The sequence below is a fragment of the Mytilus galloprovincialis genome, chromosome 4 (assembly GCF_965363235.1).
Source record: "Mytilus galloprovincialis chromosome 4, xbMytGall1.hap1.1, whole genome shotgun sequence".
Classification (NCBI taxonomy): domain Eukaryota; kingdom Metazoa; phylum Mollusca; class Bivalvia; order Mytilida; family Mytilidae; genus Mytilus; species Mytilus galloprovincialis.
The window spans coordinates 102,043,560-102,064,453 of NC_134841.1; the positions used below are offsets into that span (position 1 = coordinate 102,043,560).

Genomic DNA, 20,894 nt, shown 5'->3' on the forward strand with positions numbered 1-20,894 from the left:
CACAATATTAACCAGTTTATCCATCCAAAGGTTTTGCTCTCATAGATGTATTAGTACGCTGCATCATCCATTAAGATATGTGATGTTAAATCATGTGCCTCGTATACGGAATCTGTAGGTAAACGAATTCTTGTTCACAAATTCTTTGAGGTGAGATACAAGATACCTTAAAATATATAAACTATTTATTACCTTTAATTTTAAACTAATAATTATTTTATAATCATTAATCTTTTTTTTTAAATTATAGTAATTGGTCAAATTTGATACAATATTTCATTTTTTTAATTTTTAATCTGCTATTTTCTTTTACGCCAAAACTTTGGATAGCGGTTAGTACATCCTAGCTCAGATAATCCTAAGTGGCTTCGATGTGCATGCTGAGATGTGTCGTAAGTCGGTCCTAACTTTATCCTAACTTCTGTCCTCAGAAATTCTTCTGACCGATCTTAGGATAGTTTCGATATACAGGCCACTGGACGGTAAACATAAGTGTAAATTCACTTATTAACGCTTTACCCAAAAGCTTCCAATGAATTATATATATATATAAACACTTATAAGTCTGAAATGTAAAAATGTAAATAAGGAGTAAACTGTGGTCTAATTTTTTGTTGTTCTCTGTTCTGTTGAAATTATAGATTTATATGAACTACGTGCAAATTCATTGTTTCTACTTGCGGTTTTGAAAAAAAAAGAAATCGTTTATGCTGGCGGTGACAAGGTGCAATTTCCGTATTTTGACCCAAAACACTAAATTCGAGATAAACAATAACACATGTTTCAAAGCATAAACATACGGGATGTCATTGCTAGAAGTTAATAATATGTAAATGAGGGTTCATCATCTAATATATATCTAGTTATAGTTTTATATAAAGATCTTTCTACTCTTTCAAGGTTTGGTACTAGTAAGTCGTAAAATTTCCCTGTTAAAACGTTTTTGTTCTGTATTACTCTGCTATCAAACACAACCAACGCGGGTTTACCGATCAAAAGTATTTCCAAGAAGTTTGTTCTAAGTCACTAAAAATATCGTAATTTAAATGGAATTTGAAAATTAAATGTGACGAAATTATCGTGTTCTAAGAACATTAACAGAAAGGTATGTATAATCATTTAACAAATATAATACGCTCGAAAATGGATTCATTATTCTGTGTTTTCTTTGGTAATCCGGCATTATGATTTCAATTTTTCATCCTAACGCTGGGATTTACCGAAGACAATCACTGAAGGAACTCAAGTCACTGTAAATCGGGGAGAGCTGTGGTGTGTGTAATATACTGTAATACGCATGAGCAGGTAAGTATATATATATATATATATATTGTAACATGTCATGATTGATGTAATGTAAACACGACTTTTAGTTATCGGTTTTGTTCTGTTGCTGTTTCAGTGACTCCGTGTTTCTATTAATTCATATTTCCTTGAGTTATAGAAACATAAGGAATTACAATGTTTAATTATTTTTTTCACGTTCTTTGTACAAAAAGATATATCTAACTGTGTTTGAAACTAAGCTTATCTTTGTTGAGGTTTTTTTTTGGGGGGGGGGTGCACAAATTACATAATGCAACAACTGGAAATTTAACAAGACGTCGTATGAATGTCAAATGGTAAAAATGTGAATCAGAATTTCATTATAATCTTATACACTAAGTTATACACATGTAATACAATTATACACTAAGTTATACATATGTAATACACTTATACAAGCAATATTCATGTCGGTTACTATAAGTCCGCGTGCCATTTGGTTGTGTTTTAATGGCGAGTAAGGATGCTTTTGAATTAGTAAAGTTTTTGGTAATCCGGCTTTATGGTGTGGAAAATATTCAGCATATTGTTTGTGGTTACCATGGAGTTTACTGAAACCCGTGAGCATTTATTATTGTCCCTCGTAGACCATATATTGCACTCGCAAGCTCGTGCAATATAAAATTCTATTCGGGACAATATTCCCCAATATTCATGCAATAACCCTACAGTATAAAACATATATCTATATATTTAGCGCTTACCAAAAAAAAATATTAGGGTAGGGATGGGGTTCACAGAACAGAGAATAATGAGCAAACAAAAAAAATAGAGAAATGTGGTGCTAATATATAAAGAATAACTGCAAAAAAAAAAAAAGAATTCGGTACAAGTATACTGATTACAGAAAATAACAATGTCCAGAGTACAGTTATCAAGTAATAAGAGAATATCCTTTTTTTTTTTTTTTTTAAAGATACTCAGAAGGAATGAACGAAGACATTAAAGCTGAATACAGAAATGGAAATACCAATCCATACTCTCAAGCGCATGCGTCTTTGGATTCGTCAGTTATGTTTTGCTGGGCTCGGTTTTGTTGTCCTACTTTTTATGTACTTCATATTGTGCTTACGTATCCTGTTGATCATGGGTAATATCTCCAGCAGTTAGTATAAAAAAGAAGATGTGGTATGATTGCCAATGAGAGCGGTTATACATTACTTGATTGTTTTCATAAACACTGTAATAGATTTATTTTTTTTTGTGCTCATTGGTTTCAAGTCTATCAGATAAACATAATTAATGTTTTTCATGATTAATTAATATAAAAAATTAACAAATACCTGAGCAAGCAATGAAGAAAAGGTGTGAGTGTTTACTTTTATAGGAAAATTGCATGACAAATTTTCATTAGTACCGAATTTTAAAATTGCTAGATAACGATTAACGATTTATTCTGGAAATTGCTTCACGTGACAGTCTTACGCGATGAAAAATCAGATCATAAATGGTTATTTAAAACATTAAAGCGTCTTTGAAGTGTGATATTGAAATATATTATATAAAAAGAATTTTATGGTAAAGAGAGTCTATGTGGTCGATTTTTCAAACGAACATTTTCAAGGATTTAAAAGTCCATGCTTGACAGGATGATCAATGTTCCCTTCAATGTCAAAGTTAAACTTCTTATTTTTCTTCTTCAGAAGAAGAACGGATAAAAACTACATATCGGTGTTTTGTATATCTGCAGTCGAGCTATACAAATTGTCTCCCTTTGTCATTTTTTTTTTATGAATTTCACTGAGTTTCTGACTTATGATTCAGAAGTTCAATCTAAAGCTTTGCATAATTAAGAACTGTTGAAGGTAATTTTGCAATACATTTTTACCTTTTCTTTAAAAAGAATATCCGCCTTAAAGTCATGATAAAAGGTAAAATTTATATTCGAAAAACGTGCTTTTATAGCTAGTATTCATCTGAAAGTCACAGGAATGCTTTCAATACGAAGCAATAACTATCACTTTCTTGCAAGGTTAAGACGGACACTAGCACCATTCAGTTTAGGTGGAGTAAATTTCTCTGCAATACATTAGCTTGAGTTGCCATGCCAATTACTTTTTATCGGTTGCCATGACAATTTTCTACATTTGTTAGTTCTAGGTTGAGTCGATTCTATACAAGACAAAACCGATGACAGCTATGGCAGGATTAAAAAAAGTATTATCAAACTACTATATGCATGTTTTTGTTTCATTTCATATAACTGAGTATGCTTGAGTGTGCCAATTTGAAACCTCGATACAAGGAAATGTTGGGAATATATGCTTCAATGAGATAGAAACTCTATGACCCCTCCCCCACCCCCCACCCCCCAAAAAAAATCCCCAAATTTACCTACAGCTTATGTCAGCGTGCAAAGACAAGACATACAGAGGTAAACACACTTTACATTCCTCTTCATGATTTTTGACAAAAGAAATGGTCTGAATTTTCCTGTCATGAACATTTTATGTTTTATATGCAGAAATGCTTCCAGCAACATCAGTCTTCTGCTTTTTCTTTATGTTTCCAGTAGTCCTTAAATGATCTGAAGATTATTTACTGTTTACGCAGCGTGGCCTATATATATATATAAGTTACAAAAAGAAAAACAAATAATCATATTCAAAACAGTGTGGCTGTGACTATTGATTAACGACCTAAATTATCCCATTGACTGGGACAGATTGGGTGAACGTTTGACTGTAACGACCACTGCTCACTACTTACTCATTATAGAATTTAAATTGTGGGGTCACCAAAGGTTCTTAACGTCTTTAATAATAAGATAATTCGAAAAATTTATCAGGAATAACCTTTATATTTTTAAATTGAAATTATTGATATAAATCAAGACATCGTATTATTCCTGATCCGTTTTTCGAATTACTTTATTTAGGTGAACTTGAGAACCTTTGGTGACCCCACAGTTTAAATTCTATAAAAAGTAATAATATGTAGTGAGCAGTTGTCGTTACAGACAAACGTTCACCCAATCTGTCCCAGTCAATGGGATAATTTAGGTCGTCAATCAATGGCCACAGCCACACCGTTTTGAATATGATTCTATTTGGAAATAAATTTGAGGTGCGTAATTTTTAAAATTGTGATTAAAACTATGTACGTAAGCTAATAAAAAGTTAGACGAAAGTGTCAACTGTGACAACAGCGCCTGTATTCATTGGCAATACACTCCACTGAGTTATGATATATGGAAAAAATGAATATTTATTTATTTTACATTTGGTTAAATCTGTCTAAAAGTGTAATTATGATTTTGCGGGTTCTACTGTCTAATGGTATGAGAAAAGCAGATGGTATATCTACCATTTGATCTAGTACTGTTTTGTAGAACATTATTTATCTTGTGTATGTTCTTCATTCTTATAGAGTGTGCCAGTTAAGGGTGCTTGTCATATCTGTCGGGCTACTGATGTTATGGTACCTCTTCAACTTTGTACTTGTTTGGTTTTATAAATATTTTAATATGAGCGTCACTGATGAGTCTTATGTAGACGAAACGCGCGTCTGGCGTACTAAATTATAATCCTAGTACCTTTGATAACTATTTACAGACATATCTGGCAGCTCGTCTTTGGGCCATCTCGATTTTAGAAGGGGAGGGTCCCATACTGGACATGAATATTCCAGTTTAGGACAGACTAGTGCCAGATATGCCTGAGTTTTGATGTTCTGACATGATGTTTTTAAGTTTCTTTTTAAGAAGCCCAGGGATTTGTTGCCATTAGCTATGATGTTGTCTGTATGTTTTGACCATTTTAGGTTTGCTTGAAGTGTAATGCCCAGATATTTAGCTGAAGAGACAAGATCAAGTTTGTAATTTTGGAGGATATAGTCATGTTTAAACTGGTTTTTCTTTTGTGATACTGTAAAGACTGTGCAAGTTATCCCATTCAGTCGATACTGCATGTATGGGGTACAAACCTTTCAATTGCGGAATAGAATGCTTATGTTGGATACGATTTCATTTAAACAAGTTTGCTACTTACAACGAAGGTTTATATACTGAATCAATCGTTTTTATGATATTTTCTATATCCCTTAATAAACATTAGTGCCTGTGGTTTGCCCGGATGATGGTTGAAAAGGTTTGATCTCAAAACTACAGTAGAGCAGAAAAATTAAAGACCGTTGCCATAGCATATGTACTGAACTAGAGGATTTTCGCATCAGTAAAAAAAGTGTATCTGAAACTATAACCATTTAACTTCAAGGGGTGGGGTATGTATGTTTTTTTTCTGATTCTGAGATTTTTTTCTCGCGCGAACAAATTTATTTACTTTTTCGAAGCTATCAGCCAAAATATTTTTTTTCGAAATTTAGCACTATAAGCTTGATAAGGTATGGGGGAAATCTGCATTTTTTCTTCAAATTGGGGATTAGAAATGACAGAATATTTTTTTGTGAAAAAACATACCCCCCTTTTTTTTTAAAGTAAATTGGTCGTTCCCTTACAATGAAAACTGATAATACAGACGCTTAGTCCAGAAACATATATATAGATATACTGTTATCAGATTAGACTGATTCGATCATCCCTTAATTATTCTAATTTCACCTGCATGATCCAGCATATATAGGCTAAAGCCTGGTATTTTAGCAGCAAATTATTATAGATCTACCTTTTCAAAATCTGATCCTAATGAGAAAAAATACTCTCTTAAATTAGGCTAGATGAAAAACATTTTTTGTATTAACTTTATTTCATTACCAAAATTATAGATCGTCGACAGGTAATAGAAAAGTACGTTTATATTGTACCAAGATCAACAAGCACTTTTTGAAAGAAGAACTCTTTTGTGTTAGAGTTGCCAAGGGACGATGTAAACAATATGGAGGTCGTTTGATTGCATTATCTCGTAAAGACATATTATTTTGCTACGGTAGATTTTAAATATTTATTGTGGTAGGTAAACACAATGTGATTTGCAAGATTATATCATGAAATATTATAAAGTTTTCACAGGAAAGCTAAATAAGTGGGAAAAACGTATTTTCAAGGGAAGGTACATAGGTAGCTGGTTAACTCGGCCTACAACAAACTCGGACCTCAACCGTCTCGGACTTTTGTTATTTAATATGAGGCAGGCATTACCTGTTAATGGGGACGAAGTCTGTATGACTTTTTTTTTTTTAATTCAAACATGTTAAGGTTCATCATAACAAACGGACAAATATGGCTGTATTTACATGCCAAAAATTACTCTTGAGTACAGACTTACCTGTGAAGTTGGAAAAGTTTTAATGCCTGGCATCCACTAGATATAATAAAGTTAAATGCATTTTGTGTTTCAGAAAGATAAAATCTCTTTTGGATTTTGATGGGCATTCTTTTTTCCTTCATGCAAAAGGTCTGAAAATTAACTAAGTTGTGGTACAACTATGAGATGCTCCCTCAGGTAAAAAAACCGGTTTGTATTGTTTTGATTGTCCTTAATTGACATGGACAAGAGGTATCTTCACAACTACAGGTGAGTTAAAGAGTTCATCTGATTCAGTGAGTGGACAGTATCAAAGTAATTCAGGTGTTTGTTTATTTTTACACCTTCTGCAGAAAGGAAAAAAAATGCCCAGCAAAAACTAAAAAAGATTTTATCTTTCTTTAACACAAAATGCATTTAACTCTTATACATGTATATCTAGTGGATGCTAGGCATTAAAACTTTCCAAACAGCACAGGTAAGTCTGTACACAGAGTAGTTTTTGAGGTGAAAATACGGCCATATTTGTCCATTTGTTATGATGAACCTTAATTAAAGAAACGGAAATACTGTAACGTTTCCGATTTTGGTTCTGTTGTGAGGGATCTAGTTGTGACGTTATTTAAGTTATGACGTCATATTCAATGTATAAAACAAAGCAACGCTGTCGTCAGGTAACGTCTTTTTCATATCAAACAATTATTAAAAATTAATTGGTATTGAGTTACTTCCTTATATTTTAGTAAACTGATAAATATATATATTATTCAAAGTCTCATGCCAACAAGACCGGAAAAGGAAGTAGATTTCTGCACAGATTTTAAAAAGTCTGAAAAAAAAGTTAACAATTTTGAGTTTATTAGTAGAAATTTCGGGAAAGGAGTAGGGCCAGTAAGAGCCCTTTTTAGCCCAAAAATATCGCAGTTTAAAAAATTGTTAAAATGTAAACTTTTAGTTATTTATTGGAGAGTAGAATGCTTCTGCTACATTAATATGGGCTGTTTTTGACAACACAATGCACATATATTGGGTACTAGCATCATTGAGTCGTGCTAAATTACTGAAATCTTCACAATTTTAGCATTTAAGTTAAATTTTAGACGGTTTGAGTCTTAAATGAAAGTGGCCCCATTTGTGTTCATTCTTAGTATTGAAATGCAAGTTGTATTTGATGATAATACATAACATGTATAAAAGTTGAGGATGAACACTGATGCGTCCACTTTCAATATATAGAAATAAGAAAATTAGGTAGGATTGTGACTGAACTATCTATATAGGTCATTGTACAGTCATCAATAGTAGCAAAAGATGTGCGGAAAAGTAATTTCTTATAGAAAGCACTTAAATTACAATAAGTGAAACAACATTCAATTGAGAATACAAATGGCATGGTGCTTCTGCTTTTGTACAAAATCTATAAATGAAAATGCTTATGATAGACATACAGCACCCAACATCAACCACTTAATTACAGGCTCCTCACTTGGAACAGGCTCATACAGAATGTGGAGGGATTTAACATGTTTGCAACCCCTTAAGTGTCCCCCTAACCTGGGACAGTAATGTAGCAACACAAAATAAAATTAAAAAACTAATTGTAACAATCAGTTAAAATCGCTTGAATCATGAAGTTGACCCAAAGAAAAAAAACAAGTAACAAAAACACAAAAGACACGAAGTACTGATCTGAGAGAACCTGCATCTACGACAAAATATCAATCAGTTCTTTCAATTTGTATCCATTTGATCTAGTAAAAAGACATCACAGTACAAAAGAGAGTTACAATGTCACATTTATATGTTCTTGTCATAATTATGCAAGTAGTGTTTCCTGCTTAGCAATAATATAATTGGGCATGTATACATGTACATAATACATTGACAAACTTTATGCAACATTCTTTAACATACATATATACATGTATATATATTTACAGATTAAACCTTTGTGATGAGTACCATGATTGACAGAGGAGCTACAATAGCTGCAGCTGTAGAAGTAGAGAAATACTCAAAGCAAGGGACAGAACTCTTACAAAATGGTCATTTAACAAGTGCAGTCAAAGCTTTTAAATATGCCTATAAGTATGCTGGAGATCTGGATGATGAGTATATGGAAAGAGCATGTGCATTTAATCTTGGTGCTGCTTATATTGCCATGGGTCAGGGAGAGAAAGGATTGAATGTCCTCCAACAGGCTATTCCCTCAGAAGACAGAAGAGATGGAAGATCAAATGGCGATTTGTTCTTTAATTTAGGTCTGGGATATGAGACGACAAAAAATATCCAAGAAGCAATCCGTTATTTTAACAAAGCTTTGGAAGAGTACCGTTATGAGAGGGACAACCTAGACATGGAGATTGAAACCTTGACCAAACTAGCTGTTTTATGTACTACAGTACAGAATCATCATTTAATGAACCTTTACCACCAGTTAGCTGAGGCATACGCCATGCAGGGCAATGTTGAGAAACAAATGTGGGCGTTGTGTGAGAAGGCTAATTCCTACAACAGTTTTGGTGATCCTCAGAAGGCTGAGTATGCTGCCGATGAATGTTTAAAACTTTCTGATAAATGTCAAAATACTGTGGAGTCAGGTATGGACACAATCTGATCTTCAAAATATAAACTAATCTTGATAGTAATGCTAGGAAGATAAATAAATTTCAAGAATCTACATTATTTAGATGTTATAAATGTTTTTCTAATTCAAAAATAATATATTTTTTTTGGATAAATAATTGGAAATTTAAAAAAAGTTTTACTTAGAAAAGCCAGGTCCTTTATCATGTAACATTAGATAAAATGTTGAGTATTGAAATTAACACAAGAATGTTTTCTAATACATTTACATGTATGATAATAGATTTGCAATGCGACATTCAAATATAGTATATATATAATACAATATATTTTGTGACTTCTAATTACAGGCAGCATATTTAATGACCTTGGTCTTCTGTATACCCAGCTACAGAAATATGGCATGGCTGTCAAATGTTTTGAAGAAGCATTACCATTGGCTCAGAGTAGTGATGATAAAAAGAGAGAGGCTGTGATTCGTCAAAATTTAGGTGCTGCCTATAACTTTGTTGGAGAATACCAGAGAGCTATTAGTTTTCATAAATCAGCTGCAGATATGTATGGTAATACAATTGTATAATTTTGTTTTAAAATACTTTGCAATCCTTCACATACATGACTACCATTTTCTTATTCAAGATTATGCTATTTGCTATCATATGGACTTAAAAGCTTTGTTTCTACAGCTAGTGATTTGAGAGGTTGCTTGAAGATCGTTTTAAAGAAGGTGTGTGCACAGATGAATAGGAAATAAAATCACCATTTCAAGATGAGTAAAATATTTTAAATTTGCTTTCAAGTTGCCTTTCACCAATTTACTTGTAACAGTGAATAATGAGGATAGAAACACACGAAATAAAAAATTTCAAACTCATTGCAAAACTAATACCCCTTTTCCTGTAACCTTGAAGAAGTAAAAATTTGAACAATTATTTTTTTAGGAAAATTTACACAATCGTTTTGGTTTAAGAAAACAGGTTAGAATATGTAAATATGGATTTATAAAATATTCTATATTCTTTGTTGTTTGAGATAGATAGGGAATCTGGTGATTTTATTGGTGATGGACACTGATGCACACTCATGCACAGTTGAGGTATTTTTGGAATGGTGCAAACTCAAGTTCATATTTTGCATGCACCACTGTACAGTTGTGCATAGTGAGAAAAAACATATAGAGTTTTCAATAACAATATATACATCAACCCAACAATGTTAGATCAATTTACAGATCTAACATTGTTGGGTTGATGTTTAGACGAGTTGTATATATATATAATATATATATACAACTCGTCTAAACATCAACCAATATATACAACTCGTCTAAACATCAACCCAACAATGTTAGATCTGTATATTTGCTTTCGCAAATTTTTGGTTCTTCCCTATAAAATGACTGAATAAATAGTCAACGATCAATCTTACAGGGCGATGGATCATGTAATATGATTCTGTACACTACAAAATATAATATATAACAAGTCAAAAAGGGTACAACATCACCATTAAATAACTATAAAATATACAAATATTAGATATTTCGGATAACAGATATCCTTCTTCGGTAATTGCACAATGACAAATGAATCATGTCAATTCAAATTGAGACTCTATCAAAATCTTGATTTATACAATTTAAGCGAACGCTGGAACAATTTTAAAATTTCCAAACACACCGCAAAGACTACAGAAATATGCCAAAAATAAAAATAGTAATTTACGATGTGAAATGGCACAACTCTAGATTTCCAAAGGTTGTGACAGTTGAGATGTTATAACTGCATTGAGGGCAGTCCTCAAACAAAAAAATCAAAAATGTCCTAACCGATCCAGGATGGTATAAATTAGACAACGGTAGGGCAATTACAACAGAAACTACATATTTAAGCCTCCCAAACGAATATCAGTCTAATAATGATTGAAAAAATAAGTATTGTATAATGAGGTAAAATAATTGAACGTGGCAACGTACTTATACATCATCCCGAATCAATGAAAACCTGTAATTTAAACTGTTATTTTAAAAATAATTTCGAACTGTAACACAATATTATTTTTAAAATAACAGTTTAAATTACAGGTTTTCATTGATTCGGGATGATGTATAAGTACGTTGCCACGTTCAATTATTTTACCTCATTATACAATACTTATTTTTTCAATCATTATTAGACTGATATTCGTTTGGGAGGCTTAAATATGTAGTTTCTGTTGTAATTGCCCTACCGTTGTCTAATTTATACCATCCTGGATCGGTTAGGACATTTTTGATTTTTTTGTTTGAGGACTGCCCTCAATGCAGTTATAACATCTCAACTGTCACAACCTTTGGAAATCTAGAGTTGTGCCATTTCACATCGTAAATAACTATTTTTATTTTTGGCATATTTCTGTAGTCTTTGCGGTGTGTTTGGAAATTTTAAAATTGTTCCAGCGTTCGCTTAAATTGTATAAATCAAGATTTTGATAGAGTCTCAATTTGAATTGACATGATTCATTTGTCATTGTGCAATTACGGAAGAAGGATATCTGTTATCCGAAATATCTAATATTTGTATATTTTATAGTTATTTAATGGTGATGTTGTACCCTTTTTGACTTGTTATATATATATATATATATATATATATATATATAGTGTCTAAAAATAGCAACAATCAACATTCAATCTATCTAGGTGTGGATCAGTTTGTAAATAAACTGATTCAGTTACTAAATTAAATTATATAAGTGTCTAAGAATGTAACTTTAACACACTAATGAGTGTTATAAAATTAGTTGTTATATTTTATATATTATTCACGCAATATTTCGCTAAACAAATTAGCTTCATCGGGCGTGTGCATCTATCTAGGTGAAATCGGATGCATGACAAAAAATATCTTTGTAGCTTGACGGCTACACAAAATTTGTGTAAAAGTTTAACATATTGATTGATGGGGTATATAAAACATATTTTTGCCGTTTATTGTACATAACAATTTTTAAATCTAAACAAATAGTTGTTTTAGTTAAATAGAATGAAATTCATGATTTATTCCTTTGGTTTTGGGTAGAACTGTTTTTCATCCCTCTCATTAAGTCCATCAGGTTCAAGAGTACGTAGCTGATGCATCCAGAACCTTTCTCTCTGTTTTCTCCTTTCGGAGTCCCAATTTTGATTTACCTCAATTATTTGAAAGGTGATATTATCAAAAGTATGTCCTGTTCTTAAGAGGTGTCTCGTAATTGGACAGTTTCTTCCTTTTGTATAGAACGACCGGTGATTGTTAAGTCTGATGTTGAATGTAGTTTCTGTTTCAGAAACTACATTCAACATCAGACTTAACAATCACCGGTCGTTCTAAGTCTGATGTTGAATGTAGTTTCTGTTTCAGAAACTACATTCAACATCAGACTTAACAATCACCGGTCGTTCTATACAAAAGGAAGAAACTGTCCAATTACGAGACACCTCTTAAGAACAGGACATACTTTTGATAATATCACCTTTCAAATAATTGAGGTAAATCAAAATTGGGACTCCGAAAGGAGAAAACAGAGAGAAAGGTTCTGGATGCATCAGCTACGTACTCTTGAACCTGATGGACTTAATGAGAGGGATGAAAAACAGTTCTACCCAAAACCAAAGGAATAAATCATGAATTTCATTCTATTTAACTAAAACAACTATTTGTTTAGATTTAAAAATTGTTATGTACAATAAACGGCAAAAATATGTTTTATATACCCCATCAATCAATATGTTAAACTTTTACACAAATTTTGTGTAGCTGTCAAGCTACAAAGATATTTTTTGTCATGCATCCGATTTCACCTAGATAGATGCACACGCCCGATGAAGCTAATTTGTTTAGCGAAATATTGCGTGAATAATATATAAAATATAACAACTAATTTTATAACACTCATTAGTGTGTTAAAGTTACTTTCTTAGACACTTATATATATATATATATATATATTATATGTTATTCAGGTCTCAGACAGGGTATATACTGTGACATTCCCGGCTTAGAGTTTATATCCCCTGAGCCGAAGGCGAAGGGGATATAAGCCCTAAGCCGGGAATGTCACAGTATATACCCTTTCTGAGACCTGAATTACACATATATTACGGATTACCCCTGACTTAATGTTATTTTCCAGTGCAGGTATTTGTTGACAACACATATATATATATTGAAAAACCCAACCTGATATGTTCGGCATACGTGAAGGATTTTCTAATTTGCTGTGAACATAATTTTATCGTGTATGTAATAATTTATAATAACACTTTTAAAATTAAATAAAAGTATTAAAAGTGTAAATTGCGTGATTTTGTATCAAAAATGTATTATTGACTGAAGCACGTCATTATTTTCCCTCTGTGAGCCTCTGACAGTCTGATAGCTTATGACTACGTCACATAGTAACCGGTGTTATGATGACGTTTTTGAGGTTCCAATTGGGGATAAAAACGTCGTATATACCCCGGCAGTTTCCTGAATATATACTGACATCTCTGTGTTGTTATCCAATCACAAACCTCGACACATTTGTAATCCGTAATATATATATATATATATAAACATCACTTTTTTAAGGATAGATTTATGCATCTAAATTTTAGCTTTTATGACCTGAAGGATCAGAAGTCAATCAAATTATTCATTGCAAATTTTTCAATTGCATTCATTTTTCAGTTTATACAATTTAATCTTAGAAGAAAAACCCTGCTGATAAAGTCTCATGTATACTTGTCTTGTTTTGAATAATGATCTATATATATAGAAACATATGAAAATTAAGTTTCAAGACATACACAAGTAAATTTTCCTGTAATAATTAGATAAATAGGCAATTTTCAATAGGTTGAGCGCATCCTTCAACTTCGGCAATTTTGGTGAGACCTATATTTCATTTTCTGATTTCTTTAAAACAAATATAACATGACAAGAAAATGGATGAAACAATAACTGATTTATCATTTCTTTAATTTTTCTTTAACTTATACTTTTTGTTTCAGCTCGTTTACAAAACCGTAATTCGCAGGGACAATGCTATGCCAATTTAGCCTATGCCTACAGTCAGCTTGGAGATCTGATGAAAGCCAAACAAGCATTTGATCATGCTCTCTTAGCAGCTGAGGATACAGGTATCAAATTCAATATTCCATAAAAAAGAATGCTTCATAAAATTAATCTTAAGTAAAAAGCCATCTTCTAATGTATGACAACCTTTAATGGGTCATTCTATTATAAAAATAAGATGTGTTATGATTGCCAATGAGACAAAATCTCCTTCAGAGCACAAATGACATAGAATTTAACAACTATTGGTCACAGTATGGCCTTCAATAAAGAGCAAAACCCATACCACATAGTCAGCTGTAAAAGGCTCTGAAATGACAAAGGAAAAACAATTCAAACAAAAATACTAACTGTCAGATTTATGTGCAAAACAATGAACGAAAAAATAATTTGATATACAGCAACATAAAACAACCATTGAATTGCAGACTCCTGACTTGAGACAGGCACATTTATGTCAAAGAAAAAAGTCTTAGCAGTTGGTAATATACTTACTACATGTGGCACCCTAAGAGTCATCAAAATAAAAAAAAGTAATGTCAAAATCAAATATATTTCCATAAAATGACATATCTTACGTCTTTAAAATAAAAACAGATTTTTAGATGTAGAAAAAGCTGTAATCTTTTCAAGCTGCTCCTTTTTTTTTAAGAAGATATAAGCCACACATATCTTCTTTGATGCAGAATATTTGATTATTCAACCCTAGATTTACAAGAATGGCAAATTTTTTATAAGGTTACTAGCTTATGAACTAGCAATGATTAGTTGTGATTGTCTGTTTTGATATGGCTTTGCTATTTCAGTGCGTTTTAATTGTATCATTGAATAATAAGAAATCAGTCATTAGTTCTGTGAAATTATAGGTACTGATATTCATTAGAGATGATGCAAAAAGATATCTTTCACTGGTGGGAGACGTTACACTTATAGTCATGTGTTCTTGTTCTGCTGGTTTTTTTGGAGAAAAAAAAATTATTTCTCTGACACCCATGATTATGTGAGCTTGAATCCTTGTCTTATGTAGAGGAAACGCATGTCTACCGTACCAATTGTAAGCCTAGTTACTTTTATATTTTTATGCCCCCGTAGTAGCTGAGGGGGCATTAAGTTTTACCCTTGTCCAGAATTGGTTTCTGTTCTTTAACAAATTTGCCTCAACCAAATGTAGTTTCCGTTCTCTTACTTAAGTGTACCTCAACCAAATGTTATGAAATTAAACAACATGCTAATTAATATAAAACAGAGATCAAGTTTGAATTTTGGTGGCATCACATTTACCGTTGTCGAGTTATGCCCTTTACAAATGAAAAATTGCTGAATTTTTTGTTTTGGTATGACTTTAGTTTGCCTCATCCAAATGTTATTAAACTTATACACAATGCTTATTACCTCAAAATACAAATCCAGTTTGAATTTCAACTGTTCTAGAGTTATGCTCCTTTGAAAATGGAAAAAAAAGGAATCTAATATCTGGTCAAAAATATCAATCCAATAGTTGTTAAAATTTAAAAAAAAAATAGAGTTATCTTCCTTTGTCCATAATTGTAGTTGAATCAATTTTGAAAATTGATTTTTACCAACTGCAATTATGGACAAAGGGAGATAAACAATTTAAAAAATTACATCAACTACAACCAATGCTTTATACAATGCAATGTTCAATGCAAAAATTAAAACAATCTTTACCCATTGGTGCTTACAAGCACTTTGAAAAAGGATCTTCAGTTTTGTCCCTTTATAACCTTATATGATATTTTGTTTCCATTTTCTAACTTTAGTTTGTTTCAATTAAATATAATGAAATGTTTATACATGTATAATGCTTATTACCACTTAACTGTCACTTTACAGTTCTTGAGTTATGTCCCTTTACTATGTTTTATGCTAGTGTGGGCATCATCTGTGTCCCTATGGAAATATTCCACATTTATTTTAGTTTCTATTTAATACAAAAACTTGAATTATACAATGGATTTTAGAATAACTAATCGAAGAATTCAAATAGAGAAAAATATTCAATGAGTGACCGAAAACAACACATATATTCACGAATGTGCGTAGCGCATGAGTTAATTATCAGTGTTGTTCGGTCATGAGTTGAATATTTTACGATATTTGAATTTTTTAATCAGTTATTCTTTTTATTACATTGGCAAATGGCTTTTTTTAAAGAAATTAATGTAAAACATGTAAGGATTTATATCTTTTTTCTACGCATTCACAATTTGTTTTGATATGCCGTTATCAATGTCTTGACAACACCTATTGTTGTATGACGTCAGAGAGTGAAATAATCACGTTTATTTCACATGTGAAATTATCGGTTTTTATTTAACTGGGAAATCAATGTAATTCATTGCAACCAATGTAATAATTTTCTTTTATATCTTTTTTCTTATATAGATGACAATCGTACAACTTGGCAAGTTTCTGAAGGACTTGGATCTGTTGCATTTAATGAGAGAAAGTTTGATGATGCAATAGAATTCTTCAAGAAAGCTCTGGGTGTATTAGCAGCTAGGGAGAGTAATATCACTGCACAGAACAGGATTGTAGAGAAACTAAAACAGGCCTTGGAGGCTCAAATCAAAGACAATGAAAGACCATTTGCTCACATACGAAAAGAGGTAGCATTATTTTGAATACTATTGATTTAAAATGTGGAATTGGAAATATATGGTCAACAAAATTATTGTTTTCTAAAGGCTTATAAGTAGACTTGGGCAAAAACATAATATCACAATCTAAGAAAAGATTTTGTTCCTCAATCCATAAACAAATTGATCCCCATGCACAGTATCTCAAATACAAAATATTACATAATCAACTATTAAGACACTCATCTTCGTAAAGTATAGAAATTTTACATAATCAACTATCAAGACACTCATCTTAGTAAAGTATAGAAATATTACATAATCAACTATCAAGACACTCATCTTAGTAAAGTATAGAAATATTACATAATCAACTATCAAGACACTCATCTTCGTAAAGTATTGAAATATTACATAATCAACTATCAAGACACTCATCTTAGTAAAGTATAGAAATATTACATAATCAACTATCAAGACACTCATCTTAGTAAAGTATAGAAATATTACATAATCAACTATCAAGACACTCATCTTCGTAAAGTATAGAAATTTTACATAATCAACTATCAAGACACTCATCTTCGTAAAGTATGGAAATTTTACATAATCAACTATCAAGACACTCATCTTCGTAAAGTATGGAAATATTACATAATCAACTATCAAGACACTCATCTTTGTAAAGAATGGAAATATTACATAATCAACTATCAAGACACTCATCTTAGTAAAGTATAGAAATATTACATAATCAACTATCAAGACACTCATCTTAGTAAAGTATAGAAATATTACATAATCAACTATCAAGACACTCATCTTAGTAAAGTATAGAAATATTACATAATCAACTATCAAGACACTCATCTTAGTAAAGTATAGAAATATTACATAATCAACTATCAAGACACTCATCTTCGTAAAGTATAGAAATATTACATAATCAACTATCAAGACACTCATCTTCGTAAAGTATAGAAATATTACATAATCAACTATCAAGACACTCATCTTCGTAAAGTATGGAAATATTACATAATCAACTATCAAGACACTCATCTTCGTAAAGTATGGAAATATTACATAATCAACTATCAAGACACTCATCTTCGTAAAGTATGGAAATATTACATAATCAACTATCAAGACACTCATCTTCGTAAAGTATGGAAATATTACATAATCAACTATCAAGACACTCATCTTAGTAAAGTATGGAAATATTACATAATCAACTATCAAGACACTCATCTTAGTAAAGTATGGAAATATTACATAATCAACTATCAAGACACTCATCTTAGTAAAGTATGGAAATATTACATAATCAACTATCAAGACACTCATCTTAGTAAAGAATGGAAATATTACATAATCAACTATCAAGACACTCATCTTAGTAAAGTATAGAAATATTACATAATCAACTATCAAAACACTCATCTTAGTAAAGTATTGAAATATTACATAATCTACTATCAAGACACTCATCTTAGTAAAGTATAGAAATATTACATAATCAACTATCAAGACACTCATCTTAGTAAAGTATAGAAATATTACATAATCAACTATCAAGACACTCATCTTAGTAAAGTATAGAAATATTACATAATCAACTATCAAGACACTCATCTTCGTAAAGTATAGAAATTTTACATAATCAACTATCAAGACACTCATCTTCGTAAAGTATGGAAATTTTACATAATCAACTATCAAGACACTCATCTTCGTAAAGTATGGAAATATTACATAATCAACTATCAAGACACTCATCTTTGTAAAGAATGGAAATATTACATAATCAACTATCAAGACACTCATCTTAGTAAAGTATAGAAATATTACATAATCAACTATCAAGACACTCATCTTAGTAAAGTATAGAAATATTACATAATCAACTATCAAGACACTCATCTTAGTAAAGTATAGAAATATTACATAATCAACTATCAAGACACTCATCTTCGTAAAGTATAGAAATATTACATAATCAACTATCAAGACACTCATCTTCGTAAAGTATAGAAATATTACATAATCAACTATCAAGACACTCATCTTCGTAAAGTATGGAAATATTACATAATCAACTATCAAGACACTCATCTTCGTAAAGTATGGAAATATTACATAATCAACTATCAAGACACTCATCTTCGTAAAGTATGGAAATATTACATAATCAACTATCAAGACACTCATCTTAGTAAAGTATGGAAATATTACATAATCAACTATCAAGACACTCATCTTAGTAAAGTATGGAAATATTACATAATCAACTATCAAGACACTCATCTTAGTAAAGTATGGAAATATTACATAATCAACTATCAAGACACTCATCTTAGTAAAGAATGGAAATATTACATAATCAACTATCAAGACACTCATCTTAGTAAAGTATAGAAATATTACATAATCAACTATCAAGACACTCATCTTAGTAAAGTATTGAAATATTACATAATCTACTATCAAGACACTCATCTTAGTAAAGTATAGAAATATTACATAATCAACTATCAAGACCCTCATCTTAGTAAAGTATTGAAATATTACATAATCAACTATCAAGACCCTCATCTTAGTAAAGTATGGAAATATTACATAATCAACTATCAAGACCCTCATCTTAGTAAAGTATGGAAATATTACATAATCAACTATCAAGACACTCATCTTCGTAAAGTATGGAAATATTACATAATCAACTATCAAGACACTCATCTTCGTAAAGTATAGAAATATTACATAATCAACTATCAAGACACTCATCTTCGTAAAGTATAGAAATATTACATAATCAACTATCAAGACACTCATCTTCGTAAAGTATAGAAATATTACATAATCAACTATCAAGACACTCATCTTCGTAAAGTATTGAAATTTTACATAATCAACTATCAAGACACTCATCTTAGTAAAGTATAGAAATATTACATAATCAACTATCAAGACACTCATCTTAGTAAAGTATAGAAATATTACATAATCAACTATCAAGACACTCATCTTAGTAAAGTATTGAAATATTACATAATCAACTATCAAGACACTCATCTTAGTAAAGTATAGAAATTTTACATAATCAACTATCAAGACACTCATCTTAGTAAAGTATTGAAATTTTACATAATCAACTATCAAGACACTCATCTTAGTAAAGTATTGAAATATTACATAATCAACTATCAAGACACTCATCTTAGTAAAGTATAGAAATATTACATAATCAACTATCAAGACACTCATCTTAGTAAAGTATAGAAATATTACATAATCAACTATCAAGACACTCATCTTAGTAAAGTATGGAAATATAAAAGAACAAAATAATAACAATGAGGGAACTATTAAAAGTCAAACTGATAATCCATGAAAGATATGCCACCATACACTTTTACATAGTCACATTATTCTGCTGTTATTCCTAAAAGCATACATGCTTAGCAGAAAAGCAGCAAATACTGATTTCCTAGTCTTTGGTTTGAAATTTAATTAAAGAAAAACTTACATTCCTATGTTATAGTGTGCTGTTATTTTTTTGTCTTTTTCATTTTTAGCCATGGCATTGTCAGTTTGTTTTAGATTTATGAGTTTGACTGTCCCTTTGGTATCTTTTGTCCCTCTTTCATAATGATATCAGGAATTGTATTTATGCAAACACAATTAAGTTTTACCTCTACTTCTGTTATTAAGTTCTTAAATGAAAAAAGAATGCTAGGACATGGTAACAAATAATTATTTTATTATCTCTTTCAGGATGTTAACCCACTTAAATCTGGATATAAAAAGGTAATAAGAGGATAATGATTCAAATCTTATTTCTTTAAAAGAAAATTGTAGATTGCACTGAACTACAAGCTCCTGACTTTCCTTACTATGCTTTGTCAACATGGTGGCACAGATTTACTACCAAACTTGATTAAATTTAAAGTTTTACTTAACCAAGACACTTAAGAAACACAGGGAAATTATAAAAAAACAAAGCATTAAAATTTATAGAACTGTACCAAGCCAAATAACTTGAATCAGAGACAAATTGTGTGTAATTGTTCACTATGAGAGGACATTTTTTTTTATCA

General features: G+C 31.0%; 1 protein-coding gene across 11 annotated transcripts in view; it reads left to right on the plus strand.

The window, feature by feature from the left end:
- Positions 1–6,132: 6,132 nt before the first annotated feature.
- Positions 6,133–20,894, plus strand: part of LOC143073654 (uncharacterized) — a 61,264-nt gene continuing 46,502 nt past the window's right edge. For all 11 annotated transcript variants that reach the window (XR_012977561.1, XR_012977562.1, XM_076249346.1 and 8 more), the window contains exons 1-6: positions 6,133–6,232; positions 8,468–9,127; positions 9,464–9,676; positions 14,128–14,256; positions 16,598–16,821; positions 20,572–20,604. Coding sequence is in view for 9 of the 11 variants with exons in the window: in XM_076249346.1 (XP_076105461.1) it covers positions 8,482–9,127; positions 9,464–9,676; positions 14,128–14,256; positions 16,598–16,821; positions 20,572–20,604 (1,245 nt within the window). In the remaining 2 variants the exon portion in view is untranslated. The remainder of the gene's footprint in view (positions 6,233–8,467; positions 9,128–9,463; positions 9,677–14,127; positions 14,257–16,597; positions 16,822–20,571; positions 20,605–20,894) is intronic.